The following is a 24,670-nucleotide window of genomic DNA, read 5'->3' on the forward strand; positions in this document are numbered from 1 at the left end:
TAAGAGGTATAAGTTCATGGTCTAAAGGGAAGTTTTGTGTTTTGACCCTAGTGCGCTTTGTCCCCACGTCGATTAAGAAGAGGATAGCTTCCTTTTTTTAAGCTATAAACAAGGTCAACCCACGCCAATCATTTAAAGTTTTTAATATTTGTGGGTTATTTTTGGGTTTGGTCGGAAGCTGGGCCGTGCTACATGAAATTTAAAATTGTTCTTGTTAGTTCAGTCATTTCGGAAATATTTTGTAGCATCATTAGGTCGATAATTAGTTGGGTTTTTTATTTGCTCTCTAACGAAGTAGCAATTATATTAGTGCTGCTGTCTTTAAGGCTATTAGGAGGAGTATTGGTATTATCACGGTTTTTTTGGACTACAAGAGGAATCTTGTTATTACACTGAATTTTCCTTAGATAAAACAAAATCGTTCATGACTTGAATTTTGACTTCTTGCTTCTCGAACATTTACTTCTGTTTTTGAAAGTTGAGGAATCTTTTCGGGCACTGGACTTTAACTGTAGCTTAGTTTGTAATATATAGTAATTAGATAAAGCTGTTAATATTCAAGATGAAGAGTTCATTTGAGTATTTTTTATCCCATTTAGGTCCCTGCTACCTTCTAAACTACAGACCAACCACCTAGCCTACCATCCCCCCAACCTCACCGCTCCTCCAACAAACACGTCTCCCTACTCCCTCGCCCACCTAACGCGCACCCACCTCCCATACACTCCTACCCACCCACCTACTACCCCGTCACCACCTGCTTACCCAAACCTCCCTTTCGCTCCAACTGCCTACAACCGGCTCTACACCAAACCCACGAACTTTAAATTGATTTATCAGTTTTTTTCCTTAAAAGTTTTAGGCAGTTAAAGTTATTAGTTTTTTTCTTTTTGGTGTTTCTGATATAGGCGCGGTAATTTTAGAGATTATATTGTACCGGCAGTTTTTTGTGCGATTTTTTGCCTGAACGATTTTTCGTTTTCACCCCCAAAAACGTAATATACCGGTAACGCCCGCGGGGCATTAAATTCTAGAGCCTTCTGGCTTACTAGACTCTGAGAGTGCTATTCACCGAAACTGCTTTGGAGACAGAAATTTGTGGTATAATCGGCAGTTATTAGAGTTTGACTGTAACCCCCTCCCTCACTTTACACCTCTTTCCACATCACCCCCCAATCCCCACGCCCTGCACATCGTTCAATCCGTAACCCCACCGCCGCGCTTGCCCCACGGCCCTTCAATTAAGCGAAAGGTAGCCTCCCTAAACCCTATCTAGCTACTTACGAAGCCAACCACTCGACAGTTTTTTGCGAGCAATTCCCGACGTTAGTCGGTTATGTTCTTTATTCTTTAGTTTATGTTCTTGTTTTTTTTCGCTCTATGTTAAATTTTGTGATTTGTATTTAACGCTGTTAGATCTCTGTTACTCCAGCTGGAGTTTTTGTGTTTGCCTGGAAAGGTAATTTTAATTCATTATGCAGCGTTTGAAGATTTGAGTTCAATGACTTGGGCGGTTTAAAATGTTCTACAGTAAGCTCATTGAAGATGAACTTATTCGCTCGGATCAATTACTTAAATTTTCAATTTGAGCGTGAATTTGCTCCGACTCTTGTACACAAAAAGCGCGCCTATCTTGTGATTTTGGATATTGTTTCCTGAAATAAGTTCTTTGAATTTTGTTCTTTTTAGCCCTTGCTCTGATCCAAACTAGAAATAATTTGGGCCAAGTTTGGACATTATTGTGTGCATTGTTGCGTGTCTTACTCATACTGCAATATTGATACTAGTAGATACCTGATACTGCTGTTTGGATTGAAATTATTTGATAACAGTCCTTAGGGTTTCATTTCAAACCCTGTTCTGCTAATAGTTTGAAGCTCGGCCGCCTTTCATGCGTTAAACAAAAATATTAATTTAGTCTAACTTTACTTTCGGTAATTCCAATTTGGTGTAGTTCTAAACAAATGATGCTGAAATTGCATTCAAATAACTTTCGTCCAAAGTAGCAACATTTTGGTTTCTCCTAGCTTCAAGACCCACAAAAATATAGCCGTCATTGTTGAGTAAATTCAGTTAATGGTGGGTCTATAAGTTCAAGACTCATTGAGCTGGGGGGGGGGGGGGGAGCAATAACAATAATATTAAAGAGCGTGAATATTTGTATATTTGTGGGCTCTTTTAAATATGTTTTTTTTTGTTGTTTAGGTTGTTGCCCCAGCTCACTTTGACTTTGCAAAGACCTCGCATGGAAAAGAACTGCCACCTTCAAACCCTGATTGGTACTATGTTAGACTGGCTTCGCTTTTGAGGAATCTTTACTACTACAAGAGCACCGGTATGCACTTTCTTTTGTTGATGGTTCAATAAGATAATGATAGCGTCTGTACAAAGATAGAAATACAATTGAGATAAAGTTTGTTGCCATTTTTATCAACTTAACAGATGAATTCATCTGACAATTTTGTCTGTTGTTTTATGAAACTTAAAATTGGAACATATCTATGTTTCTCAGAAATCAAAACTTCTATTCATCTAACTGAATTTAGTTCAATTCATTTTGATGGCAAATATGAAAATAAAATGATATCAGCACTTGGATTCTAGGCGGTAACTTCTATTTTCCACAGAAGACTAAGTAGTTCAAGCGCAACGGCAGAGATCCCATTACAAAAAAACCTGAAGTTGTATTTGTGACTCTGAGTAGTTCATTTTTCGACTTTTTTGTCATTGGGAAAGATTGCACTGTGCACTTCTGAAGCACCGTTGGTGTGAAGTTTCGATCCTGTCCGGAATCACAATTATCAGTTATCTTTCTTGTGCGTGTTCGCTACTAATCAGATGAGCTATTTCATAAAATATTAAAGTTATTGTTAGCTTTTCTAGACAAGGAGGCTACGTAATGTGCGTCCGCACATAATGTTTCCACCCCGTTCAACCCCGTTTTTGACTTAAATTTCCACCAAATGAAGAGATAGAAAACTTAAGCTTTAAGCTCTAACCAATATACAAATTAAACAATAACTCATTAGAGAGCCGATGATAACTGCAATTAAGTAGACAAACAACAAAATGAAATAAAAACAACAAGCATTACTTATGACCAAAACTCAATGTCTATCTATTTTTGTTTGAAAAAATTTAATAAAAAAGTAGCATCAGATTAAAACAACCAAATGACTTGCATTTTACCGGAAAAGATTAGTTAACGAAATAACTTAACTTATCCAAATGACTTACAGGTTACCAGTAAACATATGGGAACTGTCTTTATTGAGCATAGTTAACTAGAAGACAGAACTCAAAAAGGGCAAAGTCAGGAAATTTGTTTACACTTTTCAAAACAATTAAATTCAAAGTCATGAAAGCAATTATTTATCAACTGAAATAATTCAATTGCTTCATTTATAACTTCATGCAAAACCATTGAGACCTGTCATTATCCAGGATGTCATACAACTACAAAAACAAAACGGGGAGAAATCAAGAAGTCATTTCAATTTTGTGAAGAAACGGCGTGGAAGCCTATAAGATCAAAATTTACTCACTAAAAATATTGATAATCGATTTTTCTTTATTTCAACGCCATTAATTTGATATGCGACATTGTGAATAATAAGATAATCGGACAAGACAGCAAAAGAGAACCTAAAAATTTAGAAATTGCAAAAAATGAAGAAAATTTAGGAAGAGTTGAAGTATCAACGCCAAATATTAAAATAAAACAACATTTAAGACTACATTATAGTTCACTTGAAAAAGAGTGCGACCTCTCTCTCTCTCTCTCTCTCTCTCTCTCTCTCTCTCTCTCTCTAATTAGACTAGGCTTAAAGATCGCAAAAATGAAATTGAAATTTGAAAATCTCAAAAAACCCTTGTTTAAATACCCTAAGACTTGACAAGCGTAAGTTTTCTAATGAAAAATAGTTTAATACAGTCACTCAAAATTCTGCGAACATTTCAATACAAGGAAAAAAACATATGCTTTTCGCTGTAATTATCGTCTGTTCTTTGACCTCCCTTCTGCCTATAAATATGACCTGTCAATAATCGAGGTTTGATTTGAAATCATTTTGTCTGTAACTAACGTAAAGAAACAAAAAAGGCAAAAGTATTTCAAGAAAAACATATAGCACCCCTTTAAAATCCGAATAATTTTTAAACTATAAAACTCCACAACTAGACAAAACTTGATCTTGCTCCTGGTGCTTCATCGTTATACCGTAAAATGTACCAAAGGTTAGCGGAAGAGTTAAATTGAACGAAAGGGCAATACAAAAAAAATGAAGAGTTGGATACTTATCGAATTATGTTAACAAAAAGCATTATATTTCAACTGAATGCATTGGATAATTTTTTAATAGCTCCCTATTTACCAAATCAGAACGGGGCATGAAATGCTTGAAAATCTGGAGAATTCATTGAAAATTACCAAAACAATTTGTCGGAACCATTAAAACCATGATCTTTGATAATAAAACACAATATTGTCCCATTAGACTTTAGTGGATTCTAAAGGGATTTCTATTATTTGCTTCTTTAAATGAGAAAAGACTTTTAGTAAAGGTGTTGAAAAAATTGAAAAAAAAAATTATAAAACAATACAATTTTTCGAAAATATTTTGGTTGTAAAACTCAACGATGAGACCAAAACTTGCCTTGCTATCGCTGCTCGGCTGCGAAAAACGCACCTGTTCTAAAATATTTCATATTTTTTTTAGGAACCGGAAGCCTAATTAGCCCAAATCTGAGTAAAGGAAGATTGTATCAACTGTTTTTTGTCTGCACCACCGGTCAAACTGGACAAAATGGGCCCAATAGGCATATTTGATGCCTTTATTAATTGAAAAAAGGATAAAATGCTAATTTTTAAAAGATTAGCTGAAAATTTTGCCAAAACAGTGGTTTCAAACACCTCGCCAACTCTCTTCTATATTTAAACGTGAAACCAATCAGACTATTGTTTACAATTTTATCATATTTTATCAAAATTTGATCGAAATTTAAGCAAAAAAATTATGAAAACTGTGAACAAATCAACGGAAGTTACGCTTACGTTCCTCCGTAATTTTGCTCCGTAACTCCTCGGAAAAAGCGATTGAAAATCTTCTTAATTTGAAATTCTACGCTTGAAAAGCTTTCTTTTGATGCCACTCACCATCCTGTACGATGAATATATCGATCGCCGAAAGTTGACTGAACAAAAAAAACAGTTGAGTAAATAGTTCCTCCTTCCCCCCACACCCGCACTTAAGTGTGTCGGAACAAAAAAAAAACATTTCTGCATTCACTTTGATCCCGCTCTTACAACAATTTCGCAAAATTTGAATCTTTGTTCTTTTTCCTTTAAAAAAATTGAATTGAGAAGTTCCGAATTCATTTTTGATTGGCTAACTGATATCAAATGCATGTTCCTGTTGCTTTTAAAAAGTTGAAAAGTTCTGAATTCATTTTGATTGATGAAGTTATATCGAATGAGAAATTCAATGTCGAAAATAATGATTAATTACCACACCACATGTAGAACAATAGCGGTATTGCACATTCAGTTGCACGGCCTTAAAATGTAATGTTTCATTGAGCAAGTTACAATAACTACAATGTAAACAATGGGCAGAGTAGCCGATAAATGAGTGAATGAAATTTCATACTCGAAGTTGAAGTGTTAAATGATTGAATGCTCGCGATATTCATGCTCGTAACTTGTAGAGCATGATTATTCCACCGGTCGTTTGACGACTTGATCGGAGATGCCTTCATCAAAAATACTGGTGTAATGTGAGTTCTCATAACTCGGGAAGGTAACCTGGAATTTTCAAAACACCTCAGTCAGGCAAAATGTCATGTCTTGATTGCTGTAATTACTCCATTGATACGTGTATTAGGTTCTAAATAACACCGCATATGAAAAGAGAGAAAGTCTTTCAAATGGTGGAAATTTTGCACTATCGCAGTATAATTGTTGAAATTAATTATTTAAATTATTTACTAATACTAAGTCATGATGAGCAATCCGAGCTATTTAGTTTCAGCAGCCTGTAGCAAAAAAGTGGCTTCAAAAACTTGTTACAGCTGCGTGTGGGCATCAATTAATTCTGCTATCTAAATGTCAGATATTGTAGTTGTCAGATATTGAAATTAATTATTTAAATTATTTACTAATGCTAAGTTATGTTGAGCAACCTGAGCTGTTCAGTTTCAGTAGCATTTCACAAAAAATGGCTTGAACAACTTGTTGCAGCTGCGTGTGGGCATCAATTAAGTCTATTATCTAAAAGTTAGATACATACTTGTGTTCCGTTCAATATTTTTCCTTTTACAGGTGTTGGAAAGTTCAGACGAGTGTACGGTTGCCGAAAGAATTACGGATCATCGCGAGAACACTCAGTGAAAGGAAACCAGGGTGTCATCCGAAAGGCTCTACAGCAACTTGAGGCTCTAGGATACGTTGAGAAGCACGAAGATGGTGGCCGAAAAATCACCTCAGGCGGCAAGAAGGTCCTTGACCGAATGGCGGTCCAGATTGCTAAGCAGCAGTAGCCATTTTGAATTGAGATGAAATTGTCTTCGCCTCTCTCGAGCAGTTATCAATAGTAAAATCGATTGTATGGTCAATTTCGATACTTTTGTGTTTGCTGTCGAGATGAGTAAATTCAATTTTGAGAGTCAGTCGTCTTTTTTAAATAAAAAAGTTTACATTTGAGAAGTTTTTCAACGCCCTATAATTGAGTTTTTGTTTTGCAATGAAGAATTATAAGCAGGAATACGGACGTAAAATCCTGCGTTACATGAAGTGTATTATTGTGTTGTTATGCTCAGCGAAAGATTTAAGCTAAAAAACGCTTTTTTTTCTGTTCAAAGAAATTAGAGGTTTTTGTACAACGCAATCAGCTACATTCTCACAAAGTTGGTGCACTACGAAATTTAAGTTACTCGAAAGAAACAATGAAGCGGTTGCTTAAAAATTTCTCTTCGTCGGCTGTAGTGTAATTTTCTAGTCAGTAATTTTGCCTTTTCTCTAACGTTTTGACTTTTCGAGAGTTTTTTACGCCTTTACGCTTTTACGAGAGACTTTAACACTTTTACGAGAGACTTTTACGTAGGCCGAAATTCACTGCCAAATAAAATGACTTACCTAGAAAGTTCTGCTACGACAAATTTAGAGAAAGCTACTCTTTTTAATATCGTTTTTTCATTCTGTTTACAAAAAATATTCTACTCTTACTTCTGCTCCGAATGAAATTGAGAGTCCAAATATCCAGTTGTCTGATTTATTCGTGACACCTGCACTGGTCAGCTTTTTGCTCGGAAACGTGCCTCCGAGCACTATCGCTGTTGAAGACGGTATACCCCCATTCGTTCTCCAGAACTGCGCTGTTACATTGGCTTCTCTTGTTCATTTAGTGACATACTATCTCTCCGCAAGTGGCCAGCGATATCGAAGTGTTCCTTCATCACCCTCGTCCATGAGGAGTCAGAAAATAAAGTTGAGAACTATAGACCCATTTCCATATAACCTCGATTATCATTAATATTGGAGAAAATTCTTTTTGTTTTCCTTGACTCAAAATTCACTAATTTGAGCAATAGGCAGCACGTTTGCAGAAAAGAACATTCAACAATTACTCAACTGCTCGTTTTTCTTGATGAAATTTGTTCTAACTTTGAAAAGAACGTCGAACAGGTTATCATCTACTTGGATTTTTGCGAAAGCTTTTGACAATGTAGACCATGCAATCTTGCTTAAAAAGCTATCGTTGTACGGTCACGACAATGATTTCTTGCAGCTTATGTTCTCATACCTAACCGGAAGAAACCAGCGTCTAAACATCAATGGAATATTGTCAGATGAAGTTAGGATTACCAATGGAGTTCAAGGTAGTGTTCTTGGAGCTCTGCGACTTTTGATTCACATCGACGATATTATATCACTACCGGAAAGTTCAAGCTGTTATTGTTTTTGCAGATGACACCAAGCTGTCATGTGCCACCTCTGACGTTTTTACTGACTGTCAGAGAGATCGCAATAAACTCTTGTAGACAGGTCTTTAGAAACTTCTTCGAATTTTTACGCAGAGAAACGTGTTTATATTCATATCTCAGAAGCACGCAAATGCGATTTCAAGATAGACCAGATTTCTTTGCAGAAAGGGTACTATAGAACCGATTTAGGTGTTGAAATTTGTAGCAATTTAAAGTGGAGTAGGCACATACGTAATAAGCTAACGAAAGCTCAAACGAAAGACAAGTTTCAATTGTCTAAGACACAATGTGCCATATAGCCTACCAAATAAAGTCAAGCAAAGTTTGTAGACATCCTACGTTTTATCTGTGCTCCTATACGCCTCTGTAGCGTGGTTTCCCGATATTGCGATATTGTTCACTTCAGAGTATTAGAAAAATTCTACTGCAGAGGATTGTGCTGGTGTTATGGAAACGCAATTACATTTCAGACCTGCAATATTCAGACAACATACCCATCTGCTATCAGACATTTTCGATTTTTTATTTTTTTATGTTGGGGAAAACTTAAGTTCGAGGATTTTTGCACGGTGAAGATAAACTCCAGGATTTTACGAAGCGAACACGCTAATCAACTTATCAACCCAACAATACAACAAATAACATCGAAATCCTATTTCGAAAGGGTACAGTTCTATGTAAATGATTTTTACGAGACGGGACTATTCAATATTTTCAAACCACCAGCGGACCATGAAAGCCTCCTGAGAGAGTTCTTCATAAACTTTTGGGACTCTCAGTTTGATATAAACTACACATGCACTTGGTCCATTAAATGCCGATGTGCGTTCTGCCGATCTTAATTTTGTAATATATGTTTTTTATTTTTTGTATCAAAACCATATTCATAAAATTTCATCAAACGATATGTTGAAACCCCTTATATTGGCAAATTGAAGTCTTTTACTACTACTACGACTTTATCCTTTTGCGTGATCTAAATTTCTCCCTTTCACATTTTTAGGCAGCTTAACTCAATTGGCGGCAGTTCATTATTCAGAGTCAAATACGCCAAAAGTGTGACGAATTGGATGTCAGTTGTTGTTCCGAACCCTCTTGTGTGGAGAGGAACTATATACTCAACTGTTTTTTTGATCAGACAATTTTGACCGATCGATATATTCATCGTAGAGAGTTGTGAGTGGTATCATTAAAAAGCCCGTCCAGCGTAGAGTATGGAATTAAAGTTTTTTTGGAATTTTGTTTTCTAGAGCGAGTTATCGTGGTCTACATTTTTGTGAATTTTAGACCGATTTGCCCTATTTTTGTTTTCCGTAATTTTTGCCTTAATTTTTGTCAATGTTGGTAAAAATATGTAAAAATTGAAACACTTTAATTATTTTTAATAAATATATAAAAATTGAAACACTTTAATTATTTTTGATCTTTTGATTAAAAAATTATCTAGATCAAGAAGATTCGAAACATTTGAGTGTTCATAATGGACGCACAGCAATAGCAAGGCCGGTTTTGGTCGGATCTTGGATTGTTACAATCCAAAAACAATTCAGATTGTAATTAGTCGGTCTTTTCCTTAAAAAAAAATTTTTATGGTTTTTAAAGAACAGAACAATTCAAATCAAAGCTCACTGTTGATAGGTCCGATTCGCTTTCTAACAAGTTCCAATTTAATGTATCTAGTTTATTTGATCGGAATATTTTGGTCGTTTTGACTTTTAAAATTGTTTGAGTTTTAATTAAACAATGGCTTACTAAACCTTGCCAGTATTTTTCTTTTAACTTGGTCAACTTGTAGCTTAGTGTCAGCAAATAAGGAATGCTTCTTCTTCCCTTCTTTCTATGGAATTAAAACTTAATCTTTTTTTGAGGTTTTTAAGTTATTGTTTTATGGCGTTGATAATGCTAGATATCACAATTTGTTTTTGATTTTTATGCATTGGCCCATTTTTAACGTTTTTTTTTTCTCGTTTTGTCACATTATCTTTTTATTGACAGTTCTCATGTTACCTTGTTGACGTTAAAAATTAGACACGATTGAACATTTGAAAGTCTTGAAACGTATGGCTTATGGTTTAAAGGCTTCGACACCCCTTTCTCGAAGAAATTAATTGAATTTTTTACAATTTTGTTTAACTGTCGTTTTTACTTTGTCTTTTTAGTCGTATGAAATTTCCCTGATAATGACACGTCTCATTAGCTTTTTATGGAAGAATAAATCAGCCACTATTCTGGTTTTAGTTGATAGATGATGGCTTTCATGACTTTGAGAACAATTGTTTTCAAAATTGAAGACTTCTTCAACTTCCTATTTTTTGTTTTTTTTTATGTTTTTTCTTAGTTTCGTTAATTACACATCACATGTGACATTTTTGTCCTCGAGGGAAAGCGCAAGTGTTTTAAATGTTTTTACAGAATTTGTTATCATTTTACTGGCTTCGACACGGGTTTGACGCAAAAAAAGTAAACAAATTTTTGATTTGGTCTATAGATATTTTTGTCTATATTTGACGATCTTTTTGTAGAGGTAATACATATTCGGAATAATTACAGGTCTCAAGTGCTTCCTTTGGACGGGCAAACGAACCTATTTAATTATTTCTTTCTGTAGCTAATGGCTTTCATGACTTCAAAATTATTTGTTTTTTAAAAAACAAAGCTATTACTTAATTCGGTTTTCTTGGTTTTTGTTTATTTTTTCCTACCCTTATTGATAAGAGGTCGCATACCACATTATTGGCGTTCGAGGAAAGCGCAGTTGAACATATTTTTGGGCAAAATCTGGCTTTACGGCTTCGCAAGCGTTTTCTCGCAAGTTTTAATTGAATTTTTTTTTGTTGTCTCTATTTGTTGTTCTTTTTGCAACTGAATAAAAAATTGAATAATAACAGGTCCTAATTACAATCTATAGAAGCGTATGTGATCATAAACTTTTCGGATGTTTTCAATTGCTATCTAATGGTTTTATTACATTAAAACTTATTGTTAAAATATAAGCCAATTTTTAATTTTTTTCTTTCTTGTCTAATTGTTACCGAGCCTCATCATGGCGTGGTCCCATATCTTTTCTAGTGAAGTACAAGTTACTTTTTTAGTTTAGGTTTTATCTGACCTGTTGAAAAGGTTTTTTGAAAATGGACAAAGTTTTGGATATAATTAATGTTTGTTAGTTTTGTTGTTTGGTTTTGTTGTTCGTCTTGACTTGCTTTCTTAATAATGGCTCATCTCATCAATCTAATGTCACATTTACTCCACTGAGTTATTTTTATTGCAGGCGATCTTTTTGTTCATGCACATTTCTTTTTGAAAAATACTTCATTTGGTAGACATTTATGTCAAAATGTGGATGAGTGGGGTCGGAACTTTATGTGCAAACGCACTTTACCGAGACTCCTAGTTAACCTAAAATCCTAAAATTGTAATTTCATATCCTCTAAAATATCCTTATATCCTACATCATTTGAAGCACCTTGGTGATCTTTAAGTCCCCCCTCCTGCAGGCGAGCTCCTCAGCTAGAGGTTGATGCAGGCTGATTTAGATTAGAGCTCCCTCTAGGCGTTCGATGGCAATTCTTTTGATTTGGGCCGTTCGTTTATTTTTGTTAGCTGAGATTATTGAAATCATGTTTTGCTCTATGCAAACAATCTTAATTTATAGTAAGGTTTTTAACTGCTCTCGAACGAAGTTTGAAGCCATTATGGTAAAGGTGTTTCTTTATGGTAAAAGATTTTCTTTTTGTGCCAAATTTTTGCTTGAGCATTTTCTAGAACATTCTTCCGCTTTCATTTCTTGAGTGACTTTTTGACGCTTGACTTCTTGGTTTTTGTGGACCTAAATTGATGATATTGAGGAAGTCTGCGTTGCAAAGATAAACGCGATTGTAATCTATGAGATAATAAGGCCGGAGTGGAAAGTGCTTCCGTCTAGAACGCAGGAGGTTGCGGATTCGTATCCTTCACTTATCTGATTTTTTGGCTACAGCGCCATCTGAATTAAATTACCCCGCCTGTCGTTCGAGAGCATTTTGTTCGACGTTAGTCGGTTTATGTTTGCTTGTCAAAATAGTACTGTTAGTCTCTTTCGAAGCGTAAGGTTTAGGGGTTATGGTGAAATGTAAACGGTCAGCATGCCCTAATTTCTGGAATCTGAAACACTGCAAAATTTTTTGAATTTGAATCACACTGAGTAGAGTAGACTGTTTTTTTGCGTCCTGGTTAAACCTATATGTTTTGTCTTATTTTACGATAAAACTTTAAGCATGTGAAGAGTTGGATTTTTGGGCGAACGCTTTTTATTTGGTTTATTAATAGCCGCAAAGCGAAAGTTGGGGCTATTATTGTCCTTCTCTTGTTTTTCGTTTTGTGAAATTTTTTGTTACGACCATATGACGTCACAATCACTTTGAACCTGATTTTTTTTTCATTCATGCAATTTCAACCAAATTGCGTGCGTGACGTCATTTTTGACTCTTAGTGGAGATAGTTTTTTGTTATATCGCGTGATTACGTTTTTGGTCACACGTGACTTACTCACTCACAAAAATGACTTCCTCAATCTGAAATTGACTTTTCTTTACTTTTTCAAACAGAAAAGGTCAAGTGAGTGCGTGTAACTGTAACTGGAGGTTATTCGAAAGCAACAAATAGACCCTTCAATAATTTAAGCAGATTGAAAAAAAATAACATCTCAGCAATTAATAAAAAGATTCTTTTTTTATAGACTGCTAAATCTTTGAGAGCTGATCAAGGACTTAATGAGTTCGGGCTTTACTAGTTTGTCCCGTTTCAGAGGTGTAAAGGTCAAATCGATCCGATAAAGAATCGATTACGTAAATAAATTGCATCAGAGAAAATCAGGAAATAGTTGCTACAAATTTGTTTGCGAGAAATTAAAGGTAAACGCTGCTTCTTTCCAAATCTCGAAAAAATGGCGGCGAAGATCAAGTGCTTTGAATAATGGCAAGCCTTGTACAGAATGAAAGAAGCAGCGTAGTTTATAAGAAAGTGACGTTATTACTGATCAAGTTTTTTCTGGCAATTTGAAATAGTTTCAATCATTACCAATATATAGAAATCATTTGCTTTCTTAGATCATTGGTTTGAAATTGTCGGAAAACTGGAGTAACTGAAATTTTATACGAGTATCGTGCTGTAGCCTGATATTAGTCCTGAATTTGAGCTTTTTCTTAGAATGCGCTCCTTACAGGTCTTCCAGGTCCGTCTGGAAAGAATTGTAAGTTTTTGGTTGCTTTCTATCTGACTATCTAATGTTATCTTTTTGTGTGCTAATGTTTTGGAGAAAAAGCGAAATATATTTGACGCTTGTGAAAAATGCCATGCTACGGATTTTGCGAGTTTTAAGATTCAAGATATAAGTGCGTTTTTTCGGCAAAAACGATGTTATATTTGTCCAGTGTAATGACAAACTTTATGGCTGAAATTGAAACCCGAATGCTGAGCAAAAATTGTTCAACATGTCAGCAGGAGAAACTCAATATTTTAGAACAGAATTTGATAAATTATAAATAGATGCCAGAATTGGTCGTTTCTAAGAGCCAAACTTGTTTACAAGATTTGATGTTTTTTTTATTTTTTGGGAAGATTTTAAAGCAGAATGAATCGGAAATTTTTAATAAATGAAAGTTAACATCGTTGATTTAATGGTCTCCCCGCTCCCGCAAACCATCAGATAATGGCTGAAAAGCTTGACTGGATTGAAAATCCTCTCCCTTAAATTGATTTGGATCCTCTCTACCGAAAAGTTGGCTTAAAGTTGCATTTCTGTTGATAAACACGGCGTATCATGGACTGTCGAAGTTTACTAATTGACAAACTTATTAATAGTTGGTCGAAGACAACCTTTACTTTGCGTACTCAAAGCGTATGCATTTGCTCACTAAAGGAATAGCTCAAATTTGAACGCTACATTGAAAAGTGTCTGTTTTGATAGGTCAATAAGATAATGATAGCGTCAAAACAAAATTAGAATTGAGTTTAGTTTTGTGACCATTACTTATCGACATAACAACAAAGTTCGTCAGGTAAGTTCTTTTGTTCTTGGAAACTTTTAAAAAAGAAAACTTCTAAATTTCTCGATGTTTCTTTGAAACCATCACAGGGATCATTGTCCCTGCCTTCCCTTTTTCCTTTCCTTTCGATTTTTGTGTATTGACTGTAACTGGATATAATTTAACCTCAATTGTAGAAAGCTGTCAGGAGTACGTAAGGCGAAAATCCACATTGAAGTTTTTCGAATAATGCGGTAGGTTCAAATGTTGCTTCAAATAATGTAGGTATGATTAAGTTGAACAGATTATTCGTCTGATTGAACTTGCTGAATCGTACGGAAAAATGACAACTTTCTATTTAGATTTTCCCTTCCAAAAATTCCTGAGATCTTCCTACAATTGATATGAGTTAAAATTCTGTCCTTTTACAATGGATATAGAGAAAATCTGAATCGAAAGAAATAGATCTGGATGGTACCGAAAATGCTCCCACCAAACAAGCGCTTTATCATATTAAATTGCAATTTGAACTCAATGTAAGCAAGCATAGTTTGAAATATTTTTTACGACATATTCAAGCATAGTTTGAAATATTTTTTCAGTTGATGATGTTCTTTTTGAAGTGGGAATAGGTTGGACATCTATTCCATTGTCACGTGGCCAGCTCTAGTTGATAATGAATTTTCACAATTGAAGTGAATTCTGATAGGATACGAAGAATGCGGCGTTCTGTAAACACAAATGTCCTCAAGCCCGCCAATGGAAACAATTCGGGAAAAGATGAAGTCGCGTCAGGTATGTCATTGCTTTTAAATTTTACTCTTGCTCTTAAAAACCTGAAACAGAAGTTAACTTTTCTAAAACCCCAAAAGGTAGCTGTGCGGTAATGTGTTTGTCAACGCGTTTTTTCTTGGCTTAATTTTGTCCGTTTTATCTATCTATGTAAATTTGAACTTACATATTTGAACCTTGTTGAATTTTAACTTTGAAACACGCTATTTGAGTTGAAACGCAAGGAAACGTCAGAAAGACACCGCGCATCTGAATGGGTAGGAATATGTTCATTTATATGTGAAATATATAATTTCTTGTTGCTTCATTTCATCACAATCTATCAGCTTATCTCCAATTGGAAATTTGACATGGAAACTCCTTTGTAATGAGCTCTAAAGTGATCATAAATGTACAAAGCGTACGTTTACTCTACCTTGCCACCTTTTTTTACCATAGCCTGACTGATATTGGCTGCAATAATGGTACCATGTGAAAGACTCAGACGCAAAAAAAAAGTGGCCAAAGTCACTAAAAAAGAGCATTCATGCTCACCAAATGAACAGTCTGAGATGTGGGGAATAATTGAAAAAGCTGAGAACAGGCTACTGTTAATACACTGCAGACTGAAAGCCTAATGCTGCTACGCTGCGATTACGCAGAAACACATTTATTTATTTTTCCACTATATTTGTTTAAAAATAGGAGTTGCATCTTTCGGTGGAAACTAGAAAAAAAATAATCGCTGCTTCCCCAGTCGAGACCAGATGGTTATCTTGCAAGACGAATGGCTATCTTGCAAGATTCTTGCAAAAAAATGGTTATCTTGCAAGATTCTTGCAAAAAATGGTTATCTTGCAAGATTCTGCCAGATTCTGGCAAAATCTTGCAAGATAACCATTCGGATACGACTTGGGTTTCTGCGTAACAGTAGCAAAATTCGGAGATTTTAAGTAATAACTGTGAACTAAGTGACGTAATTGTGATGTTGTGTTGTAGATTTAAACCTCCTGATCCTGAAGTACCTCAGAGGACGCGTGGACGAAACAACATATCAGGTCAGAAATAGTTCCATCCTCTCTTTTCGATAGAATTTTATTTTTGCAACTAGTAAATTAAAATTATAACCATATGGTTAAATATACTTGAAGCGAACAATAATTCAAACAATTCAAGCAAAAAAAAGATACTTGAAGCAAACAATAATTCAAACAATTCAAGCAAAATTATAAACAACAATCAATTTGATTAAAGAATCACATCATAAAATTTTCTTCTGATTGTTTTCCTAAAAATAAAAATACCTTTTAAAAGCTACGTTACTATATCACGGCAGCTTTGCAATTAGAATCACAAAGCAATTTTTCGCTAGCTGTTCTTTTGTTGAAAAATTTATTGATATCTTACCACGCATTGAAATACAACGAACTATTCAACTTCTACGAGGCTAGCCAAGAACACCAAGAAAAAGAGTAAAAGCAAGCAGAGCCAGCAGAAGCCCTTCCCGGCGCTTGAAATGGCTCCCAGCAACAAGAGCAATCAATTGGTTTTAAAGGAAAAAAAACTCTGAAAAAACAGGAGCATAAACTCATCTTTCCGAAATTTCGAACTTTCTATTTTAATTATTGATGCCTTTTAAATTGATTGAACTTGATTGTACATACATTAATAATAATAATTTCGCTAGCTGTTCTTTTGCTGTTCAAAGTTTGTTATAAATTATCAGAATCTATTGAGACATTGACAACTACGATTGCAACATTAGATACGTTCTCGCATCCCCGTTATCAATTTTCGGATTAGCCCTAACCCAATTCCAACTGGTCTTTTTATGGTATTCAGAGCTTTTATTGGAAACGCTGTTGCATTTCCAGACTCCATTGGCAGTGAAGAAAATGAGAGAATCTTCAGAGCTTTTGTATGTTTATGGATGTGATTTTAAGATGGATGTTAATCATTGTTTGTTTTAGGATCTGCGTGGATCACTGAAAACACCAGCTTTGACCGTGCAACCGTCGAATCTTGTGAGTAATACGTGAAATATAATTTTTATTGCTTTAAAAAAATCAGTGCAGTAGAAAATTAAGACATCGTTAGTTTTTGCCGATTTGCCGTACTTTTGTGTGAGGAAAAAATGGTAATAAAATATGAACGTGGTGTGAGATAGGATAGCCATGGCGACGCGGTACCTTTCATTTGATGAAAGAAAACAGTTATTGTTTTTAATTGATCTCGAACGAAGTTTGAAGCAACTATTGTAAACGTGTGCCTTTTTAATGCAATATTTTTGCTTGACCATTTTGCTCTTTTGTTTAATAGCCGCACAGCGATAGCTCGGGCTATTATTGACCTTCTCTTGGTTTTTACAATTCAAAGAATTTGAATTGTATTGGGGCGCTGTCTTTTTTTAAAGATCTGTTCACACATTTTCATGATTTTTGAGGTCAAATTGGAGTGGTGATTTTGGTCAAGCCGAAACAGGAAGTGGAGCGAAAAAGCGAGTGGTTCTGCGGCGTTAAATTTTTCCCCTCTGATTTTAAAGTAGAGTGAGAAAACGGGTTTTGAACAAAAATTCGCATTCATGCTAGTGGTTTTTTGTTCACATGCGGCAATTTCACTTTGATTTTTACTGGTTTTTTATTTTTTTGGATCGGATTTTTTTTCTAAATGTTTTTCCCAATCCATTCATTGTTCATTCTAGGCCTAATTTTTTGTTTAAACCAAATTTCCATTTCTCGCTAGTGGTTTTTTGGTTCACATGCGGCATTTTGACATTGATCTTCTTTTTTAATTGCTCTCAAACGGAGTTGGTAGCGACTATATTAGTCCTCTCTGTCTTTTTTATGCCATTTTTCGCTTGATCGATTTTTCGTCTGACGCTTTTGACTTTTTGTACTCATTTTTTTCTAAATGGTGCTCCCAATTCACTCATATTCCGTTCTAGGTCTAGATTTTTTGTTTAGTCACTGAAAATTCTTTGAATTGATTGTCAGGACTTGTCCTATGTTTTTTTTATTTTGTCAAGATTTTTATTACGACCATATAACGTCACAATCATTTCAAATCTGCGCACTGTTCATTCGTTCATGCAATTTCAACTGAATTGCGTGCGTGGCGTCATTTTTCACTCTTAGTGGTGCTTGTTCTTTTTGGTTCATTCGTGTGACTAAGTTTTTGGTCACACGTGACTTAACTCACTCTCAAAAAATGACTTCCTCACTTTGAAATCGACGTTTTTTTACTTTAATTCAAAGAGATCAGGTCAAGTGAGTTTATATTTCCTCTAATTAAATGCTTATTATGAGCGTCTAATAGAAGCAGCAACAGATTCTTAATCAAAATTTAACATCTCAGTTCTTACTGAATGTACTAAATTTCTTTTTAGTCTGTCAGCCATGTTTGAAAAAGTTTTGCTTGACCGTTTTTGCGCTTTTGTTCTCGAACTGTCTTTGACTGTCTTTTGCTGATTAAACTTTCGAAGCTACACCTCGTCTAAGTTAATTTACCCCTGCCTGTCGTTCTAGAGCAAATCATCCAAAGTCAGTCGGTCTGTTCAACTTCATTTATAACGGCACTCATTTGCTCAAGCGGCTTTTATAGCACTCCTAATTTTTACAACCCAAATTATTTGGATTGTATTGGTATATATTTTTTAAGATTGTTCACGCAAGTCAAATTAGAGTGGTGATTTTAGTCACTTATAAGTAGTAAAGGGAGCGAAAATTAGAGAAATTTTGAGGCGTGATTATTTTCAAAGGAATTTTAAATTGGAGTCAGAAATTACTGTTTGAAATTTTTGTTTTTTGAGAGGGATTTTTTTAAGTGAATCAATTTGACTTCTGTTTTCAGTGTCTCTTTTCCTTCAGTGCTTTTATTGTGATACATATTTGGATCATAACATTTGGCAGAAAATCTTTTTGACTTCTCTAGGCTAGTTTTATTCTTCGCTCATTGTGCTCAAAGTGCCTGTTAACAGAAGTTGCTCTGCAAAGCAATCTATAATGAACGGAATCGTTATCGAAAAACGAAATCGAAAATATAAATGGAATATAGCCCGGAATATATAAATAGATTGTGGATTCCCGCTACGTAAACATTTTTTATCAGTCTCATTTTTATTAGCTTTTATCTCTAATGCTTTTTGGCATTGATACTAGCCACTGTATCATCTCATTAAGAAACAGAAGTATTTCTAGCTCATGCACAAAAATAATTTTTTCCATCGTTTTTCTGTTCCTTTAATCCCAATCGGTGTTACGGGTAGCATTGGTGGTTTTTGTCGGACAATCTGCCGGTTGTGTTGAATTTAAAGAACCTTAGATTTTATGCAAGAAGAGCTGCATGCCATCTTAGTAAAACGTTTTAGCTATTTAACTTTTCTATTGACTTTTCTGGTGTGATCTAAATTTCTCTCGTTTACAGTTTTAAGTGACTGAAGTTGATTGGCGCCAATTTAGTATTGAAAATATTGAGTTTCAGTTTTTCAATTTAAGTCATTATAGTACTCTGTGATATAATGTAGAATCTTTTTTTTGAAGCACCTGTCGTTTGAATGGAATAATTCGTCCGACATCCGCTATGTTATTGATTGAAAATTTTACTACAGATGGTTGCTCTGATACAAAGGTTAGATTTGCAAAATGTTTTCTTTGAATTTAAATGCTCTTAAACGACGTATTTGTAAATTATTGTGATCGTATGTCTTAAATGAACTCTCGTTGCGATAACCGATGCATTACTTACCAGTGAAGTAACACGTTAACGCCCAATTAACATTACGCGATCTGCTTCGTCATTAGTCTACGAGTCTATCAGAGTCCTTTTTCATCACTGTTTATACATCAACAGTGGCAGGCAATAAAAGAGTGCGATGAACTCGTTGTGTAATCACGACAAGAATAGTTCTCGACAAGTTATGCAACTGTTCTAATCGCAACGAGAGTTGATAAAAAACATTACCACATGGTTTTTGTCGCCTGGAAGTTATTCAACAACTACTCGGCTTCACCTCGTAGTTGGGTTACTTCTCGATGGCGGTAATAAACGTGTGGTAATATTGATTTTTTCATATGAAGAAGAGTAATGATTTTCTGTTTTATTACCCTGTGTGCATCTGTTCTTGACTTGATTTTTACGGTTGTTAGTCACCTTGAAAGGTAAAAGAATTTTTTGCGAAATTTCTTCAAATTATAATTTTTCTGAATTAACCTCCAGTTTCGTCATTTGAAAGCCTTACTCCATTAATTTCCCAAGCTTATCTGTTCTTAAATTGAATTTTCCATTAGTTAGTAACCTATTGTGAAGTATGAGAGTTGAAAGGGTCTCTTTGAGAAGTTTTCAGATCAAATATTAGTTTTTCCGTAATAACTTCCAATTCCGACATTTTTAGGCGTTATTCCACTTCTTGCTCTATACGTACTATAAAATTTGAAATTAGTTTCAAGCAAAAAGCTCAAGAAACTTTTTGTGTAGACAAAAATACTTTCAAGGCATCAGCTCTGCGTTTTCACGAATTTTTATACAAGATGCGTTTGCAGGATTTTCTAGGCAAGGTTCGGGTTCGCTTTCATTCAAATTTGCTGTACTTCCTTCTCCGCTGATATTTTAAAGATTTTGTATCAAATACGTCTATCATGTCATGTGTGTGTGTGTTTATGATCATATTCTAGGTGAGCAACTGTAACCTGTCACACATACCTGATGACTATCTGCTGTTGGTGTGCAAAAGGGCTTTGCAATTAGCGGATTCTCAAGTGCCAAATGGAGTGCCCAAAGTGCAATCTCTTCTGGGAACAGGAAGGTTCTCGGTACTAAGGAACACGAAAGGTGAGAAATAGAAGCGCACATGGGTTTTTAATTTTCCGAATTCGGCAGTGAGAAAATGTGATCAGTTTTAATTTTTGTCCTAATGGGCGAAATACTGAAAACGGTGGAAAAATCTCGAATGAAGGGTCCTGCATCTGAATAGCTCTTGACAAGTTCAAACTAGCGAATAAACTTTTTTCTTAATTCTCCTAAAACTGAAAAGTTGTGACAACTTCCTTTTGCAAGTCGTGTTAGAAATTATCATTAAGCAATTTGGAAAAAGATCTCTTAGTGCAAATTCGGGCAGATTTTTCCAAAAGTTTCAAAATTTGTCTGTCGTTAAATGTTTGCAGCTGGAATCTCAACCCCATCACTTTATGGAATCTGATTATCTTTCATATTTACACCTTCATGGTAAATGCTAATTGCAATGACTACTTCCGCCTTTTAGTAGACAACAGAAACCAGTACCGGTCGATGCGAAACAGGCATTAGTTTGTTCAAACGATCAAACTTGTTTATGAAAACAAAACTAACGTTGTTCACGTTGAATCGGAACCAGATATAGTCGTTATGTTTTAGACGTCGGATGTGTTGAGTGGACGAGGCAGAAGCTGACAGCCACCCATAAACAATGTCCAATTGCTCCTCCTTTGTCATGCACAAAACCTGTCAACATTGGTGAGAATATTATGGATTATTTATTGATCTTGAACGAAGTTCATTGCAATTATTATAAACGTGTCTTCTTTATGCAAATTTTTCGCTTGACAATTTTGACTTTTCGAGGACTTTTACGCCATTGAGTTTTTGCGTTTCGCGTGATCTAAAATTATCTCTCAATCACAATTTCAAGCAGCTGAATTCAATTTAGTACCAAAAAGCAGCTGGCGGCAATTTAGTACTAAAAGTCAAATGAAAAATGCGCCGAAACTGGTGCCATTTTTCACTTTAAATCTTAATAGTGGTATATGTAAACCTCTAATGTAGTTATTTGAAGCCCACTATTGAACTTCTTAGTCCCATTTAAGCTCCCCCATCCCCCTACCCCCCCCCCCCCCCGACTGAAGCAGGCTGCAATTGATTAGAGCTCCCACTAGTCGTTCGAGAGCAATTCTTCCGACGTTTAGTCGGTTATTTTTCCACAGATAAATCCCTGTCATCAGGTGGAAGTAATGTGTGCCTCAAAAAATTAGAATTTTGAAAAGTTAAATTTGTATAGTTGTCATTATTAATCAACCTGTTTGTCAAATAACAATTGCGTTTGTGTTAAGCTTTCTTGGGATTAATGAAAATGAGACAATTAATTGTTTTCATTCAGCGTTGTTTCGACGCTTCTGCAATCCCTCAAGGGAAGTGTGTTTGCTGAAAATGAATAATTAAGAAGTTTGGTGGCTTATCAAACAATGTCGCCTTGTCTATCTTAAATGTAAATAAATCGTGGGCTAGATGAAGTTAACATTTCTTTTACTGCTTTATTGGATAGTGTTAAAAAATGGTATGTAAAATGCTCATTTCTGTTCACAAAATTCTAGCTTACATAACTCAAGCTGCTTGTTTTCACAGCAAATGTCGTACATGGTCGTGCGCGGTCCGGATATTCGCTGGAAAGTTTGGTGCAATCACCCTCGGTGGTGTTCAGACGCATGCAACACTTGACAAGGCTGCTGGGTCATCTGACTCATGTGTACTGCTGCTCTTTTGACAGAACTGGAACCCGCATATTCACGGTTAGAAAGGGTGTGATATGGGTGCTCGGGAATAGAAGAGGCTTCCCGGGTCGAGATGTCAGCGCCGTGATTCTCTTCAAAGTCATAAGCATATAATTCTTTCCGTAGACGAATAAGGTTTCAGCAACAGTTTCTCGTTTTAGTGAAGATCTCAAAAAAAAGAAAGCTGCTTGATCGTACAAAAATAAAAGAAAAATGATGCTGAAACTTGGACTCCTACTCTTCAAGTGTCCTCTGTGCTCCAGGCATTGATAGCCAAATAGTGAATTCGTGGATTGTTTAATAGCCGCGAAGCGATAGCGGCTATTATTGGGGACACCGTGTTTTTTTAAATTCGTCGTCTCCATCGATGTTTCTTGAGACCTGACTTTTTGGAATTGACTTTTTCAATTTTATTGACTTCTACTTCTTTGCAGTTAATATTTGCCTACGTGAAGTCATTTGTTCTGCTTTTAGGTCATTTGTGTGACTTACCTCATTTAAAATAATGACTTCTGAAATCACTCAATGAACTTAAAATTTTATGAACGTTTACCAGTTGAAGATCAATAGTGTGCATCCAAGTAGTGCCAAACGTATATGCCCTAATTCTTGGGTATTAGAGTCTTGAGTTTTTGGTTTCGAATGTTAATTATGAAAAAGCTTTATAAAGGGCTTTTACCTTATAGAGTGTATGTGTCTCTTAAAAATGACAATCCGAATCTAACCCAAAAAGTCTAGTGGTGTATTAAAGGACTGGTGGTCAATCTGTATATCTTATTTTTTTAGTTGTTTCAATTCCATGGAAGGCCAAACGCGTCTATCGCGGCTATTTTTCGGCTATCTGCCGGCTTTGTTTTCCTATTTCTTTTTTGGTGAAATATCGACAGATAACGAACAAAAATGTTTTAGATCTGTTCTGTCTGAATTTTATTTTTTACCTTGAAGTTTACTAGATACTGAAGCATCGTCCACTTTCTGCTTTTGATTCTTTCCCAAAGAATTGTATCCAACTTGCAGTAACATTGCAGCAACAAATCTTTTTCATTGCGTTTTCTGATTTACCTTGCTTAAGTCCGAAGTCGAGGAGAGGAACATGGTTTTCCAGGCTCTGTCTTGCTCACTTTTCCAACAATAAGAAAAAATTGGATGGGTAAACGTACCATTTTAAGACTCGGTATCTGCTTTTGAATGCCAAGAATTTTTTTAAGTCAGTGTCTTTACTAACACTTATGATAAACTTCACGTTAGTAAGAAGTTTTATCTAAACATTTTGGTTTATTTTTTATAACTACGTGTCGCGCACCTATTTGGTACCTTATATTTACCCGATGTTTTTTCCTTAAATATCCATATAAATTACTGTAAATTAGTTCATATTCAAATGGTCCGTATTTAGGACTATAACCTTAAGTTTTTTTATGTTTATTTAAAAAAAAACAGCCGATTGACCGATTACTAACACCTTTCTAACATATTACACACCCAAAAGCCGGTTTTTACCTCTTAAGTTCTGTGAGGATGAATTTGTATAATTGATAAATAAAGTTCAGAGAAGTTATGTACTTGGTGAGGTATTTATGCTGATAAAGTAGGTGCTCATACGGATCTTGTATATGTACTCCACAAACACCAGGAAACGTACAAAAGCCGGAAATTGCCCAACTTGAAGATTAGTAAATATTTGTGAAGGACCAATACAGCCCGAGGTACAACTCTGCGGAATCGACGTTAAACAGAACACCGGAGAACCACCTTGACAATCAGTCGATAAATTAGTCTTGAGATATCGATAAAACTTGCAAAATTTCTTATTGTTTTTCTTGAAAAATTCTTTATAATTTTGTATATATTAAATAAAGGTTGAACTGGAAAATCTTTGTTTAATCCCCAAAATTATAACACACACTGACGGAATTTAACCATAGCATTGAAAAGCTATTAAAACGCAAGGCAATCAGTGGATATATCACGCATCTGAAGCGCTCAAATAAAGGCTATTACTAGCTACTTATTTTGAAATTATAGCCACTAAGATGGCACTATGAAACAACCATAATAAGTCCTTGTAAAGTGGCAATTGTTGTAGTTATTTATTCGCAATATTAGCCGTTAAAGCCCGAAAAAATAACTCTGAAAGTTAGTGCGTAACACTACGCAATTTGCAATTTCATTTAAAAAATTTTCGTCAATTGAGGTTGGTAGTGGTTTGTCTGTTAATTGCTATTAGAGATGTCAAAACCTTTAGTTCATGAGTTTTGAAAACAATTCTGATGTGTTAACGAATGTTTGCTTGTTTAATAGTCGTATAGAAAGACAATATATGCATGTCTTTTACGTCGTTTCATGTGACCTATTCATGCTCAATTTCTTGGTTTTTTGTGTTAAGTTTCTCTTGGT

The 24,670-nt window shown here is 35.2% G+C and overlaps 2 protein-coding genes across 3 annotated transcripts in view; both read left to right on the forward strand.

Annotated features, from left to right (window-relative positions):
* LOC142344396 (small ribosomal subunit protein eS19S-like) overlaps positions 1-6,666 on the forward strand; it is a 416,658-nt gene extending 409,992 nt beyond the window's left edge. For both annotated transcript variants that reach the window (XM_075396008.1, XM_075396007.1), the window contains exons 3-4: positions 2,206-2,335; positions 6,320-6,666. In XM_075396008.1, coding sequence (XP_075252123.1) covers positions 2,206-2,335; positions 6,320-6,537 — 348 coding nt within the window. In that variant the 3' untranslated portion in view covers positions 6,538-6,666. The remainder of the gene's footprint in view (positions 1-2,205; positions 2,336-6,319) is intronic.
* Positions 6,667-14,567: 7,901 nt separating this feature from the next.
* LOC142344398 (PH-interacting protein-like) overlaps positions 14,568-24,670 on the forward strand; it is a 105,413-nt gene continuing 95,310 nt past the window's right edge. Inside the window, exons 1-6 of the mRNA XM_075396010.1 lie at positions 14,568-14,780; positions 15,756-15,814; positions 16,727-16,780; positions 20,426-20,582; positions 21,144-21,242; positions 22,128-22,291. Of these exons, the coding sequence (XP_075252125.1) occupies positions 14,705-14,780; positions 15,756-15,814; positions 16,727-16,780; positions 20,426-20,582; positions 21,144-21,242; positions 22,128-22,291 (609 nt within the window). The 5' untranslated portion in view covers positions 14,568-14,704. The remainder of the gene's footprint in view (positions 14,781-15,755; positions 15,815-16,726; positions 16,781-20,425; positions 20,583-21,143; positions 21,243-22,127; positions 22,292-24,670) is intronic.

Source organism: Convolutriloba macropyga, chromosome 8 (assembly GCF_964194025.1).
Source record: "Convolutriloba macropyga chromosome 8, txConMacr16.3, whole genome shotgun sequence".
NCBI lineage: Eukaryota > Metazoa > Xenacoelomorpha > Acoela > Convolutidae > Convolutriloba > Convolutriloba macropyga.